Below are 17,460 nucleotides of genomic sequence, written 5' to 3'. Positions count from 1 at the left end.
CCAACTTGTAAAAAGCATTAATTAGAAATTGCGCAAATTTTCAAAAATGATTATTCTGTTCATCCGTCCATTCTGGCATCAATTAATGCCAGAATTTCTCTATATTTTTTCTTTAATCTGTAGTCACAGCTTTAATATCCAATTTTTTTTTTCATCAAATTATATAAATTCTTTCAAAAGTTTTACGATTTTGACACAAAAATTAACATTTTTTTTCACTGTAAGCCATCAGTTCGTCAAAGGCGAGTTCATTTTTAATGAAACGTGCTGGTGTGTGCCCAATAGAGATAAATATTTGTTTGTCTTTATTAATTATTTAAAAAAAAAGATATATTTTAGTTTTAAATGAATGGATGAATGAACAGAATAATAATTTTTGATGTATGTAAAGAAATTCTTTTACATTTGTAATCTGTTATAAATGTAATTACACGTAATACACTCGCTAAATTGAAGATCTCTAAATTTTCTATTTCCATTTTAGTATAACCTTTAAATTTGGTACAAATGTATTGAGATAAAATATATTTTAAATAAATTAATATAAAATTTTAAGGGCGTTTTAAAATTTTAGACATATCCTTTATTTTAACAAAATTATAAATCATTTTACAATTTTTAAATTTATTACATTTTTGTAAAAAATTTACGGTCAATTATTAAGATGTACACCATTCGTATGCATTTACAAAAATTTTATGCCATGGAGAGTATTTAGAATTCCAATCTGCCGAAACCCATGGTAATTGCCATGATAAAGTACATCTTTCCGGATGAGGCATCATTGCCAAATGTCTTCCGTCAACTGAGCATACAGCAGCAATTCCGTCTGAAGATTAAATTTTAAATTTATTTACTTTTTTCAATCTATCAAAGGTATGTATGTAATTTACAGTGTTATTGTGAATTTCACTCAAAAAAAATTTAAGATATTTTCATGATTAAAAGAATAGAGTCAGCCGGGGTAAATCCGAACGCTTTTAGTAAGTTTCAACGATAACATAAGTTTTTTCTTTTAAAAGACAATACTTCCGGTATTCTGGTGTATGAAGTTGTTACTTTACTTCCATAGTACAATTTTATGGGGTAGCAAATTTTTTTGATAAATTACAATCAGCGACCCTGAAACCCCCCGAGTAACAATTTTCGAGCGAATCCAATGAATTTTTTAAATCTCGTCCGCCATATTGGATCCGCCATTTTGAATTTTTGAAAAACTGACTTCAAATTGGTAATCAGCGACCCCAAAAACCCTAGAATACCAAATTTTATTAAGATCCTGAAAAGCAAAAAAAGTGGAACACTCCTTCGAGAGAACAGAGATTAAGTTTCTGCTTATTAATTACTAACGAGGATACGTATAGAAAGAAAAACTTTTTTCTATGTACTTTTATAATGTTAAAATAATAGTGTAATCAAATAAGAAAAAATTATTGAAAATACCGTTCGGATTTACCCCAGTTTTCCAATTTTCTGGGGTAAATACGAACCGTCTGATATTATTAATAAAATTTTACAGAAGGCAAAAATCAAAAATAGTTTCTGTTCTAGTATTCATAACAAACAATTATAAATAATAAAATGAATTTTTAGCATCTTTTTCTTCAAATACGAGACAAAATACTAAAAGAGTGTCATCTTTGATTTTCAATCTTGTTTGCAATACTCGTTATCTTTGTTTATGCTGTTGATAATTAACAAACGAAAAATGGGATAATACTTAGAATCTCTTCAAGAGGATCTGAGGTAAAAATTCTCATGTCTAACTTAATTTTTTAAATTTTAATTAAGCTGAAATAATTAGCGTTCGGATTTACCCCGGCTGACCCTATTTAAGTAATTTCAGATATTCAAACCATGTCTTGTACAAGAGATAAATAATATATATAAACATATGATTTGATAAAATTACCTAATATTGATCAAATGTTACCAGGGTGTCTAAAAACTAACTGCTAGTAAAAAAATTCCCTGACTTTTCACTGACTTTTCCCTGACCTGAATTACACTAAAAAATTTTTATTTTTATCAATTAAAATTTATTTTGATACAAAATTGATTTTGACGGCGTCAAATCTTAAATTATCAAATTTTTATTTAGTAAAATTATATAAAGCAAATTTTCTAGTACATCGAATTTTAAATTAATACAATTTCAATTTAACGGAATTTATGTCAAGAAAAATTGCATAAAGAAAAATTTTTTTAACAGAATTGTTATTTTAGTAAATTTCGATTTATCAAAATGTTTACTTAACAAAATTGTCATTGAATAAATTCACAATTAACAGAATTTCTATTTAAAAAAATTCTTAATTAACAAAGTTTTTTTAAAGAAAATTTCAATTCCAACTAATTCTTATTTAAAAGAATTCTCATTCAAGAAAAATTCTACTTACACTCTAAATCTGAATCACTGAAAATTCCACTGAATTCAAATCAGTGGCTCAGTTTTCTTTAATTCACCAGTGGAATTTCACTGTCATCAGTGATTTTTACTGATTCCCAGTGAAATTCCACTGGTGAATTGAAGAAAACTGAGCCACTGATTTGAATTCAGTGGAATTTTCAGTGATTCAGATTTAGAGTGTAGCTCTTTTTTATCAATTTTTCTAGACATTAATTTCGTCAAATTGAAATTATATTAATTTAAAATTTTTAAAAAGTAGGGGAGACTGGGGCAAACCGGCCAGGTGTTAGTTTCTTAGAATTGGTCAAACTTTAAAATATATATTTGTGAAAAATAAAAAAAATGAATTACAGAAATAAATTGCGGTAGTGATTGTGAAAATATGTGACAAAATTTGTGTATTTAGTGAAATAGTGACAATATATTTATTATAAAGAAATTATTACACGTAAGATGCAACAAGCGAAACATGATTAATATATATGAACAGTAAGTATAAAAAAAAATAGAATACTTAAAATAAATAAGATCCGCTCAGGTACGCAAGGATATACTATAAAAGTCAATTTGTTACAAATTTTACTTGACTGGACTTTCAATATTCGTAACTTTTTAATTCAATTCTTAATTTACTGCATAATTATAATTGAAGAAAAAATTTTTTTCGCAGAATTGTCATTTGATAACATTTCTATTTTTCAGAGTATTCAAATGTTTAAAATTTAATTTGTCTAAAATTGCAAAAGACAAGCGGTACATATGAATTGATATTATCGAAAAAATTTTTCTTTTACAAAGGTTTACTATCGGTCAACTAATTTTGTCACATATTTTCACAATCTCTACCGCAATTTATTTCTGTAATTCATTTTTTTTATTTTTCACAAATATATCCGGATGATATTGCCTAAATATGTATTTTTAACAATTTAGAAATATTTCCTTTCGATATTTCTAGAATTTTAATAAATAATCTTTTCAAAATATTTCACTTAAAAATTTGTAACATATTTCATTTTTATATTTTGCAAATATTAAAAAATAATATGTCAGTAATTTTTTATTCTCACATTTCTTGAACATTTCGCTGAAATTTTTATTACAATCGGAACTGCAATATTTCTTATAGGCGGACATTTCATTGCTTGCATCAAAATTTCATTGACCTTTCATTGAAATATTTCGAGTCTTTCAATGAAATATTCAGGGCTGGTATAACAATTTTCTTTTGCCAATATCTCATTAATTTTACGATATTTATCCTAAATTCTTTGCATTTATGACTCGTAATTACGTAAATATACTTCAAAATTAGTTTGCTGATTTTATAAAATTGTTTAAAAATATTTTTTTGTATAAGCTCGCTTAACTTTAATTTGCAGCACATTCCTACTTACTGTCAGACAAAATAAGTTACTAAATGAATTACTTTACTTGCTTTTATATAAAATATTTGAGAAAAACCTTTAATTTTTTGTTCTTTCAACTGTATAAGCTCCCTTAAATACATGCTTACCTATACTACCATTAGGATTTAATGGATATCTTTCAGTGGGTTTTCCTTCCTCGTCAACGTATTTAATTGGAAGACAACTGTTCTTTTTAAGTTTGTTTAAAATTGCATCATCTCGGAATGTAAATCTTCCTTCTCCATGAGCTACCCAAATTCCAAACTGTGTTCCCTCCATATCCTTCAGCATAATTGAAGTTGATTTTTCGATTTTAACAGTGCTCCATCGACATTCAAATCTTTCGGATTTATTTTGATCAAGGAATATTCCTGGTTTACCTATTAAATTGTACATATATTCTACTTATTTTTCTATTTATAAGATAAACATTTTTTATTATTTTCCATGAAACTATTTTCTACCTTCTATTAGTAACTTTAAAAAAAATCTAAAAATTTGCGAAAAACCTAATTAGATAATTATTTTTTAACTAACCGAATTACGTTTCTTTAATTTTTCTAAACACTTCAAAGTCTATTAAACATTAATTCTTACCTTCTTCTGATTCGTCAAAGAAGCCTAATAAACTCATTAATTGACAACCATTGCAAACACCGAAACTGAAAGTGTTCTTGCGTTGCCTAAAAATCTTAAGCTGATCTCGTAATTTTGAATTAAAAAGTAGACTGGCTGCCCATCCCTTCGCTGACCCTAAAACGTCTGGAAGGAAAAAAAAATAAATTTAAAATAATATTTTTTTTCTTGTTTGCATTAAGAGACTATTAATCAAGCCTGTAACGATAAATATTGTACTAGCAAGAAACAGCCAAAGTTTTGTTTAGTTATGTGAAAAACCACGTCTTCAACGAAGATATGATTTAAGTTAAAATTCTTTAAACTATGTAAAATAAATTCTCTATATAAGAAGTAAAGCCCTAATTATATTCTGTTATACTATGGAGTTTGATTGGAATTAATGTTTATATCGCATGTAAAGTTTTACAAAAAAATATTATAGTATTTTGTGAAAATTTATATGTTCTTAACAGTGTTGGGTAGTAACTAGTTATTAGAAACTAAGTTACTGAAAAAGTTACTTTACTTGTAACTTATAACGTAACTAAGTTACTTTTTTTAAAAGTAACTTGTAACGTAACTTAGTTACTATTTTAATAGTAACTTTTAATTTTAAGTTATTTCGTTACTTTCTTTGCACTTTTTTATTGCTTTAAAAACTTAATAATTTCGTATTTCAAAAAAAGCGCGCAAAGTGATAGCAAAAGAACATGGCCTCTGCGCTCGCATGCTTCGCATTGTACCGAGTGTTTACATTCTGTTTTTCATGTGCTCGTGTTCCATCTATTCACGTCCGTGAAGCTGGCCGAAACATACCGTAATATGAAAATATTCACTTCATGAGAATTAAGGGCTAATTAGGGCTGTGTGTCTTGAATTTTGGGCTTTTGATTTATTTAAGGAAAATGACACCCGACTAACTTCATATTGAAGCTGGCCGGAAATACGCATAGCTTCTATATTACTGCTCCAATTAACTTCTAAGTGGCAGAAACATTTAGGGCTCATTAAGCCCTTTAAGAATACTCTATATTATTAGTTGAAAAGTTTCAGTTTTTTAAAAAAAGTCGTGGTTCCGGCCTGCTTCACGTTGAAGCTGGCCGGAAACACGCATAACTTCTATTGCACTGCTCCTATTAACTTCTAAGTGGTTAAAAAATTTAGGGCTCATTCAGGATTACTAAAAAAACGCAATTTCTTATTCAGAGCACTACCATTTTATAAGAAATTTCTTCAATAAAGATTTTTATGTATTTTAAGGTTTCTATCGTAACCGATATTATGATACCCGCCGCTTCTTCAACAGAAAATGATGTAATTTTAATTGTTTTATTATAAGCAATGTTCATGTACGTATACAGCAGTGCACTCAGTGATGGTAAAGTGTGTTGCATGTGAATTTAATGTAAAATTTTGTATTTAAATAACGTTTTATTGGCAATTATAATTTGCCGTAAACGTGACATATAAATAAATTTTCGAAATTCGAAATGCTTTACAAGAAAATTAATCTGGTTTGAGATATTTCTCACTATTAAATTTCTAAGAGAAATACAAGTCTAGAAACAGGAGGTACAACTTCGGTAGTGGGGGTACAGGACAAATACGTAAGAGTATGGTCTTCTGAAATTAATTAAAAAAAGGACTCTATTCAATACTTTTTTTTACTGGGAATCTTGTAACTTTTTGCATCAATCTAATTGAAAATTGAAGTTACTATAAACATTCATGTACGTACGAGACCACTGTCAATTGTTCGGGGTGAAGTAAATATTTTCTACTTAATATAGGTATTGCAAAAAAATCAGAAACAGTACATTTTTTTACTTAATCTTTAACTTAATCAAAATAAGTATTTTTTGTCACAAAACAATTTAAGTTATGATAATAACTTTATCATTTGTATAAATAAATATTATTCTTATTTACAAACGTATTAAGGATTTTACCACGGAAGAAGTAGTTTTCACAAATTTTGCAATTTACCAAACTTTATTTACACACTGATTTAGATTTAAAATAAACTTATTTGTTCAAACAATTTTTAAATAAAGGACAATTGCTGTTTACTAACTTTTTACATAATGGAGTTTTTCCTAATTTTGCAATTCACCATACTTGAAATAAATATTTAACTTTAAATTAAAAATTAAATCATTATTAAATAATTAATAACCAAACTAATATTGTAACATTATTATTAATTATTATTGTTTTTCTCCCTTCTGAGAAAAAACTAATTTAGATGTATTAAAATGAATTAACTTTTTTGGCAAGATTCAATTCATATTTATCGCTAAGCAAGATTCAGTGAAGCCCCGACGAATTGAAAAGATTAAATCTCAAAAGTTTGTCCATTGAATTGGGACGAATAGAGAGTTTGAAAGTTGAATACAGCTTTGTCGAATTCAAGAGAATTGCATAACACAGATCGTAATCATAAACGGAGGAATGAGTTAGAGAAGGATAAACAATATACCTATCCTTCTCCAACTCATTCTTCTGTTTACGTTTGCAATTGCGTTTACGACGATATCCTGCTCAAGCCTTGAGAAATGCATTGGTATGTTCGCTGGGGGCGTGGCTTAATCATTTATCCTACAATTAGTAGTTCCATTTTTCACCACCATAGTGTAACGAAGCATTCGTTAGTCGGTTTTTGGTCTTGCTTTTCTATGTGGCAGTCTAATTCAGTTGCTTTCGCGAAATCTGTCAAGGGACTGATTTGCGCAGGCGTGACGTACGAACTTTCACGGGGGGCGGCGAATAGGGCCGAATGTCATTTTCGTAGGCTAGGATTGTCCATAGGAGTGAGAGAGATCGAACCATAGGTGGAGATCCAAGGACCGGCAGGGGGATCTATCAGCAGTTCAATTACTCGATCGTTAGAGAGCGGATGCGCTTTCGTTCCAATTATATTTTTTATATCTATTTTATAATATCTTTTATTGTAATTTTAGCAATTTAATAAATAGTTTTATTAGTGTTAATTTGGAGTGTTTTAACTAAGTGTTTTCTCCTTTGCGGATTTCTTTCTACAACTTGAGAAGCGGCGTCGGTTTGAGTCAGCTGAGCGTCCTCAAGGTAAGTGGTTAGTGTTGGCCTGCCTCAACGTCCGGCAAAAGATGTTTGTGTCTTGGAGGATCCCCTTGTGAGATTTGTTAGTAAAAAGTATCTTTTGAATTGGCGGGTTAGATGCCAAATTTATTTAATTATAAATTCAAAAACCTCGTTACAATAGTTAAAAGTATTTCTGATTGATGGATGTTGGCAATTATCCTAATTTTAGTAGTTACAAATAATATCACCAGAGAGCGATTTGTAGTAACGGACTTCCCAATAGCCTCTGCAGGGCTCTATAATGCAAACCTCTACAACAGAAGCTATCCATTGCCCAAGACATATTTGTCCACTATTATGAACATAACATGAATGGATTCCATTGTTTTTTAAATGCGACATTTTTATGTCAACTACTTAAGCATACTGAATGAAATTTTTTAGTTCTTTGGCAACTGCCTAAGGCTATTTTCACAAAATGCTGTTTCTATACCCTTATGTTGAAAACAATATAATAATATAATGAAATTTATTGTGTTTTTATGTTCAACATAAGGACATAAAAAGAGCTTTTTGTAGACATAGCCTAACTCTAACCTTGTTGGGTGCAATTCTCCACCTGATGTGTTCTCTTGAATTGAAAGTTTCATTATAACACTGACTAATAACATACGTAATATTGAAAATCTTCTAGGCCCAGATTAAAAATAATGCATAGGAAAATTTCGAAAATACATGTAGAACCAGCCAACTTCAATTGATACATGTATTAATATTCTCACCAGTTTTCTTACAAAACATAAAATAATTCTTGACAAAATATGAAGAAAATGGAATTTTAATAAAAGACACATGGATCTCTAGTCTAATTAACACAAAATTTTGCTTCAAAATATTATTTTTCATTAAGTAAAAAGTTAGGCATTTTTCGAGAAAAAAGTACAATCGAATACAAATTAACATTTAAAAATTGAATAAATTTACAATTTTCTATTGAAACATTAATTTCTTTAAATGTCATGTCAATTTCATTCTGATTACCTTTTCTTCTTTGAAATTATTGTCGAAAAAATGAATGTTTAAATAGATAGCATTAATAAACATTTTATCGACGGGGGCATCGAATTAATTTATACAAGGTTATTATCTACGGATAACATGACTGTAAAAATTCGAGTACTCGATATGATACTTCAAGCCAAGCTCGGGCTCGGCTCGAAAAATTTTTGGCTCGGCTCGGTCATTTGAGCTTTTTGCACACCCCTACTATTTATCCTAACTTACTTTAAAAGTTATGATTATTGGATTTTTTTTAGTAATCCTGAATGAGCCCTAAATTCTTTTAACCACTTAGAAGTTAATAGGAGCAGTGCCATAGAAGTTATGCGTGTTTCCGGCCAGCTTCAACGTGAAGCAGGCCGGAACCACGACTTTTTTTAAAAAACTGAAACTTTTCAACTAATAATATAAAGTATTCTTAAAGGGTTTAATGAGCCCTAAATGTTTCTGCCACTTAGAAGTTAATTGGAGCAGTAATATAGAAGCTATGCGTATTTCCGGCCAGCTTCAATATGAAGTTAGTCGGGTGTCATTTTCCTTAAATAAATCAAAAGCCCAAAATTCAAGACACACAGCCCTAATTAGCCCTTAATGAGCCCTTAATTCTCATGAAGTGAATATTTTCATATTATGGTATGTTCCGGCCAGCTTCACGGACGTATCGTATTCGTTTGGTTTACTGTTGCAATATAGGGGATTTACCTGCATAATTTAAACAGTGTACAAGTTTTTTTAAAATAAGATTTTAATTAATTAATTTATTTGTATTCGGCAGTTTTATATATAGACTTTTATTTAAGAGTTTATAAAAATCATTTTTAGCAACCCCGTGTCGAAATTGTACCTTATTAATTGATTTGTAAATTAATTCTTAAAATGGCAAACAAAATCCATGATTATAAAAACTAATTTTCTAATAATGATAATAGTTTTTAAATTTTTATAAATAAATACTTGGATAGGTTAAACATCGATGCATTAAAGAATTAGAACCCTATTGAAAATCCCCACATGGGATCCTATATATGATTCCATATAGGTTCCTTTATAAAAACCGTTATGAAATCCTAGGTCGACATAGGAATCCACATAGAATTCCATGTAAAATCATATATGAAATTCGGACACGATTTGGTGTATGATTTGATGTAGGAATTTATGATATTGTTTCTACATTGAAATCTATGCGAATTCCTACATTATTTCCTATAATTTTTCTCGCATATTATTTTTGTCAATTCCCTTCATAATCAACTCACATCAAATCTTATAAAAAATATCATATAAAATTCTAAAGATTTCCTTATATGAAATCTAACATACAAGTTTTAATATAGGAAACCATATGGGATTTCATGTGCATTTTTACATATGATTTCACATTGATTTGAACATAGGTAATCACATTGATTAATATATAGGAAACAATATAGGATTTCATGTGATAAATTTCAGTTGACTGTTTTATACAGAAGGCAGTTAATAAAAATTAATTAAAAATTAAATAATATTACTGCAATTCATCTGAAAAGAAAAAAAATTGTGCTTTGCAATACACCTTCTGATTTAAAGTCTCAGCTGATATAGTATTCAATAATGATCTCAACTGTGAGAAAAAAAAATTTTCACCATCTGGTGGCGTAAGAGTGGAATTATGATTCACATTTACATTTCCTATGTAGGAATCCATGTGAGAACATATGCAGGATCTTATGTAAGATATTATTTAAGATTCTACATGGATTCCATCATGTATGTAGGAATCTATGTAAAATCGTATATGTAGTATCTTACATAAGATCCTATATATGTTCTCACATGGATTCCTACATAGGAAATGTAAATGTAAATCATAATTCCACTCTTACGCCGCCAGATGGTGATAATTTTTTTTCTCACAGTTGAGATCATTATTAAATACTATATAAGCTGAGAATTTAACTCAGAAGGTGTATTGCAAAGCACAAATTTTTTTCTTTTCAGATAAATTGCAGTAATATTATTTAATTTTTGTTAACTGCCTTCTGCATAAAGCAGCCAACATGAAATCCCATGTGATTTCCTATGTTCAAATCCATGTGGAATCATATGTAAGAATGCACATGAAATCCCATATGGTTTCCTATATTAAAACTTGTATGTTAGATTTCATATAAGGAAATCTTTAGAATTTTATATGATATTTTTTATAAGATTTGATGTGAGTTGATTATGAAGGAAATTGACAAAAATAATATGCGAGAAAAATTATAGGAAATAATGTAGGAATTCACATAGATTTAAAATGTAGAAACAATATCATAAATTCCTACATCAAATCATACACCAAATCGTGTCCGAATTTCATATATGATTTTACATGGAATTCTATGTGGATTCCTATGTCGACCTAGGATTTCATAACGGTTTTTATAAAGGAACCTATATGGAATCATATATAGGATCCCATGTGACGATTTTCAATAGGGAAGCAGCTATAGCGAAAGAAAAAAAAGATAAAATTCGAAGAACAATTCTCAGATTCTTCATCACAGTCAAATGAGAAGCAAACTCTTTTGGAAAACTGGACTTCCGATTCAATGCTAGTTACTCAAAAAATATTGGATAAAAAAATTATGGATTATGTAATAGAAATGTTGTAGAAAAATCATCTTTTAAAGACCTAGTGTTACTTGGATTACCAGGAAATTTAAAAATGTTTATACGTAAAACTTTAAGGGAAAGAATAGATGATGCTTTTATTAAAATCAATGCAAATCTATGTGAAGAACTTGAATAAATACATGTATTACAATTATATTTCACATTTTAATTTGATTCCCATTTGATGAAAAAATTGAATTTCGATAAGACAAATTTTAAAATAATTTTTCAGTAACTTGAAATGTAACTTAAGTTACTTTGTAAGTAACTGTAACTGTAACGATTTACTTTTTTATAAAAGTAACTGTAATAGTAACTAGTTACTTTTTTTCATTAAGTAACTTAAATGTAACGAGTTACTTAAAAGAAAGTAACTTACCCAACACTGGTTCTTAACTATTATGGTTTTTTTATACATCGAAAAATATTTTAAAACGAAATTAGTCTGTGGAATCAAGTTTTAGCTTTTCTGACGAGATTGAAACTGATCTCCGCACTATCAAGATATCGAAATATAATCGCATGTCGCTGCCAATAGTTGTTCGGTACCAAAAGACTTGAAAATTCTTGGTAAACTTTGTCGTGGTGGTGGGGCTTTTCACTAAAGGACATTCAAAAACCAAGATGTAAGATAAGGAGAAACAGATATAAAAAGGAAAGAAATAAAGATGCTTACGGAGCAGGGAAGGCCATGTGGACACCCAGTTTCTTAAAGTTCTTTAAGGGTTTCGAGTGTCAGTAGCGAAAGAAGTTTGATTCCGTCTGACCTAGACAATGAGACAATTGAAGAAGAACGCGAGATCTGTTTAAAGCTTAGGCAAGCGGAAGCTGAGTGTCTTTAGAGGAATGAAGAGCAGATCGCCAAGATGGTAAAGTCTTGCGAAGTCCCGAAAAATATCAACATGACTATTAAGGATAGACTTAAGACTCTTCAGGATCTTGTCAGTAAGGCGAAGACAAAGCATGTTCTAGCAGATAATGGAGATAGTAACCTTGATGGTGCTATAGATAATGCGGAAGTGAACCAAGAAACAGGAAAAGAGAACAAATCCATGACAAGCGATTTCGGCGCGCAGTCAAAGAGGCGCAGATACGAAGCAAAAGCTCTGGCAGTCTGGAAAGGATTGACACGGAGGCTAATAAAAGAAAGCAAGAGGAGAAACCTCTTGTCAAAAAGATTGCGAAGGTGACGGTAATAACGAATCCTAAGCAAACCAGTAAAAAGAAAGCGACGAGTGAATCTATATTGGTGATCCGAGTCGCAACAAGAACAACGTATGCAGACGTATTGAGCAAAATTCGGAGGGAAGTGAATCCGGACGTCAGCCACACTTTAAAGGCCTACAAGAAGGGGAGATCTGATCAAAATCGGAAGAGACTCCACTAAAGGAAGCATTCACGGCTGAGGCCACTAAAGCGGTTGAAAGCATGTGTAAGGTGTAGAACGTGAATAGTCAAGTCACAGTGGAAATCCGCGACCTGGATTGCCTTATCCAGAAAGAAGATATCTAACAGGCATTGTAGGAAGTGCTCCAAAAGCCAGGAAGCAGGGGATTGACGGTCCTAGGATCCAACCGACGAGGAATGAAGCTCGCAGTTGTAGTCACCAACCTAGAGGAGGGGTACAGTCTGGAGAAAGTGGGACGCATAAGAATTGGCTTTATGTGTACCCAATAAAAAGAAGAATGACGGTTGTTCTGTGTATGGCGTACGGCTACATAGGAAGAGTTTTTAAGGCAGCGGACAGATCGACTGCGTTCTTCAAGTCCGGTGAAGTCGATCATAAGTTTGCAAACTTCAGTAGGAGCCCAAGCTACTTCTTATGTAGAGAAAAGTATGACAATAAAACGAACATTAGCAACATCGCAGGCAGCAGAGGATGTGGATTCTTTAGAATGTCCCTTGAGGAGTCCAAGAAGACTCTCGTATGAACGAAGAATAAATAAACCAGAAAGAATGGCAACGGAAAGGGTTGCGATAGCTAGATCCCAGGGATCTTCACCTATGAAGTTTAATTGTTCATCCCGTGATCGCTGAGTATTTGCCGTTTATATATATCTCGCCTAGAAATTATAAGTGAGATTCTTCATGATCCGTTACTAATTATTTAGGTGTAAAACATTTTATACAGGATGTTGTACAGGAAAAAATTAGGTACAAATTAATTTACAAAATCTCACATAGAATATAAGGGGTCATCCATAAAGCATGTGATACATTTTTTTAGAATTTTAACACCCCCTCTCCCCCTTGTGATGCTTTTTTCAATACCGATTAATATGGAGTGTGATATTTTGCTGACCCCCCCCCTACCCCCTAAAGTATCACATGCTTTATGGATGACCCCTAATAGGAATACAATAATTTTGCAAGAAATTTTTTTCAAGTATATCAGCTTGAAAATACTTAAAATACATTATAATAGAATTTATCACTCGGTATAGTATCTCACCATGCTGCCTGTTTTTTCTGAACTCTTTGATAATAATTTTAGAAATTATCTTATAAACACTTTTTCTGTTAAGGACAGTTTTACTGTTTAAACAGTAAAGAAAAGTCTGTGTATTGACACGGAGAAATTGATAGCTTCTATTATATTAAAACATATTATGTTAATATTATGAAATACAATTGAATTATTATTCATAATTTTTTTAAACTTTTAGTTACCTGCATAGCTGAAACCACCAGGGAAGATAATTCCCCTAAAACTTTCCAAAGTTATATGATTTTGTAAAAGATCTTGCATTGTAATATCCCATACTTCAAAGCCAGCTTGCAATAATGAAGCAGCCATTTCTCTATCTCCATTTATGCCTTCTTCTCGTATTACAGCAACTTTGATTTTATCTAGAAAAATATAATTTTGTTAAAATTATTTTTATTCCACACGAATTTGTATGTTCAATCTTTTTATTAAACAGATAATAATATTATTAACATTTCACAAAGAAAATTATTTTTTTTGTCTGTATTATGTATTTAGTAAAATAAAATTACACATAAAATTAAAAAACGTATTTTTTACATTTCGAAACGTCGTATAGAATTAAAAATATTTTAAAACATGCTCAGAATATAATGTAACAATGAACATTACAAGGGAAAGTTTGCAAAACAAAATGATTTAAATTTAAATATATTGCACCGTCAGACAAAATTCAACTTTTTTTTTGACCCACAAAAAAATTTAACATTTTCGGAAACTAGGACCCAAAAAAATACCCGTATCTGGCCGTTTTGCTAGATCAAGTCGTTTGTGGTTTTTAGGGGTGAAAACAGCCCTTAAATAAAAAGTGACAAGATATCTTTTAAAAATTATTAATATTTTATAAAACTTGGTAACTGGGGGTTTTCGGGGTCGCTGATTATTATTAATCTGTCATATTTTTAAAATTCAAAATGGCGGATTCAATATGGCGGTCAAAATTTTAAAAAGTTATTAAATTTTTTTTAAACCTTGATATCTAGGGGTTTTTTGGGTCGCTGATGACGAATCTGATGTTAAATTGTCCAAATTCAAAATGGCGGATATAAAATAAAAAATTAATAAGTTTTTAAAAATTTGATCGCCATATTGGATCCGCCATTTTGAATTTTGAAAATCTGACATCAGATTAATAATCAGTGACCCCGAAAACCCCCAGATACCAAGTTTTATAAAATATTAATATTTTTAAAAGATATTTTGTCACTTTTTATTTAAGGGCTGTTTTCACCCCTAAAAACCACAAACGACTTGATCTAGCAAAACATCCAGATACGGCTATTTTTTTGGGTCCTAGTTTCCGAAAATGTTAAATTTTTTGTGGGTCAAAAATTGTGTCGGACGGTGTTGCAGAAAAGAGAACTAATCACGAAAGCTCTCTTTATGAGTAGTTTCCAAATATATAATTTATATTGAATACAAAAAAAACTGTCTTAATACATTGAGTGCTACATACAGAGTGAGTTAGGCCAATATTACTTCAAAAGTAGCTCTAGTGTAGTTATTTGAATCGCCAATTCTCGACGAAAAGTAAATAAAAATATTCCTACATAAATACCTGTGAATTTCAAAAAGTGAGGGAATAAGTGAAATTCAAATCAAAAAGTGACAAAATTGATAAATAATTGTCGGTAAGTAGCAATTCTATAATTCGGAAATTTTTGTAAATTCATGCATCTTAATGCATAAATTTGAAAGTTTTGTAGGTTAAGTAAAAATGATTAATTTTTGCAAATTTTGTCCTTTATATTGGTTCCGATATTTTGAAATTCTGACTTCAAATTCGAGTTCAGAGATCTAAAAAAAACCCCTTTATATGCAGTTTCAAACAAAAATTTTCATTTTTTCAAATTTTTCACTCATATTGAATTCGTCATTTTGAATTACAATTTTTGTCACACGGCATTCGAAATGTAGTGTTCCTTACTATGAAATGAGTAGATATGCAAATTAGGCAAGAGCAAGACATTCTTATGTTATTTTCATAGACAGAAGAGAGAAAATGATTGCGTTAAATTTTAAGAAGAAAAGGGTCTTATGCTATTTTCCTTAGGTAGAAGAAGAAAAAAGTTTTTAAACAAAGACATTCTCATGCTATTTCATTGTGATAGATGAAGAAAGAAAAGCGCTAAATTCTTGCGTTAGATGACAAAGACAAGACGTGATCACCACCACGATATTATTATTAGGTTTATTCAATTTTTAATTTTTATTTATGAGACATTTTATTTTATATAACAAATTTGTGCGATTCAATAAAATTTTTAATTAATTTTTTAATTTTTACTTCAAAAAAAGATCACTACTTACAACGGTAGCGTAGAATGGCTGTAGCTCGAAATAATGAAGAGACCAGAATTTGCGTTAACGAAGTAAAATGTAGACAATAAGGCTATCTTTCAAACTTTTTTTGGTTTTTGTCTTTATCGGCTCGGGGACCGGAGATACAGTTTGAAAAATGAAAACTGAAAAAGTGGTGTTCTCGCTCCACTCTACTCTACTATTAAAATTTTAAGTTTTAAAGATAAAAACTCATTTTTCTGAATTAACGTACTAATTGATTTTTTCAAAATTTTTTCAAAAAAACTATTTCCTATTACGAAAATTTTAAGCCTAGTCCGATCGTGGGAAAAGAACTTTTACAATATTTTTAAAAATATTGTTGGTTTTTTTTATACTACGTCACTATGATTTTCCATCAAAATACATAAAAGTATAGGTAGTATAAAAAAATCCAAAAATATTTTTAAAAATTTCGAAAATTTTGTAAAAATTGTCTGCCCATTGATCGAACTAAGCTCAATATTTTCATAAAAGGAAATAGTTATTTTGAAAAATTTTTGAAAAAAATCGATCAGTACGTCAATTGAGAAAAATGACTTTTTATCTTTAATTCCTTGACTGTGATGTGCGTGTATAGACGTACTTTGTAAGGTGGGCCCTCACTATGAGATATGTCTATACACTTACTTACAAAAAACTTAAAATAAAAAATAACAGATATACATCACACTGACGTTATTTAAGGTATTTTAAACTCTGAAACCGAATTTGAGGTCAAAAATTAAAAATTCGAAAACCCTAATTCAATATGTCTTATCATAAGTGACCTATTTTGAAATTCGCTTGAAACTCGTCACTGAGGTTGTTTTTGGGATTACTAATTATGAATATGAAGTTAGTTTCATTTGAAACACGCTATTTGGGAGTTTTAAAGGTCGATGATTTCGAATCTGATGTTAGTTTTTCAAAATGGTGGATCCGATTTGGCAGATAGGAAAATTAAAAATCAAAATGAATTTACTAATTCAGATTCGTAATCAGCGACCTTGAGAACCCCGAGTAGAGTTAAATTTTGAAAAACTAATATCAGATTCATAATCAGCGAATGAAAGATTTTTCTCCTCACAGTATTATTGATTATTATCGATTAAAGCTATCTTTTAGAATTGATGAAATATTTCAAGTTATAAATAGTGAATTTTGTTGTTGATGAATTATCCTGGTGGCCTAGTTTCATTAAAATAAAACATTTATTTAAACTCCTGTTGATATTTTAATTTTGATCCAAGAAAGATTTGGCTCCTTCTAGAGTGGGTCAAATTATTGATTCAAAAGGTAGAAAAAAATTTTTTCTTTAATTGTTGCTTATTGTAGTAGGTCGACTAATGTTCTCAATTTGCGTGAAATAAACTCGGTTTTGATTTCCAATATAATAAAAAAATTTTCTGCTGACATATAGTAATTTTTCTCTAAGTTAAATACAAGCTTTT

The 17,460-nt window shown here is 29.9% G+C and overlaps 1 protein-coding gene across 1 annotated transcript in view; it reads right to left on the bottom strand.

Moving 5' to 3' along the window:
* Nucleotides 1-560: 560 nt before the first annotated feature.
* LOC127278123 (phosphoribosylformylglycinamidine synthase) overlaps nt 561-17,460 on the bottom strand; it is a 117,496-nt gene continuing 100,596 nt past the window's right edge. Inside the window, exons 17-20 of the mRNA XM_051299677.1 lie at nt 13,870-14,049; nt 4,417-4,581; nt 3,927-4,199; nt 561-829 (exon numbers count right to left, since the gene is read on the bottom strand). Of these exons, the coding sequence (XP_051155634.1) occupies nt 660-829; nt 3,927-4,199; nt 4,417-4,581; nt 13,870-14,049 (788 nt within the window). The 3' untranslated portion in view covers nt 561-659. The remainder of the gene's footprint in view (nt 830-3,926; nt 4,200-4,416; nt 4,582-13,869; nt 14,050-17,460) is intronic.

Source organism: Leptopilina boulardi, unplaced genomic scaffold, assembly GCF_019393585.1.
Source record: "Leptopilina boulardi isolate dan_hultmark-lab unplaced genomic scaffold, ZJU_Lbou_2.1 LbouV2_195, whole genome shotgun sequence".
Classification (NCBI taxonomy): domain Eukaryota; kingdom Metazoa; phylum Arthropoda; class Insecta; order Hymenoptera; family Figitidae; genus Leptopilina; species Leptopilina boulardi.
This window is presented reverse-complemented; position numbering and strand designations above follow the sequence as displayed.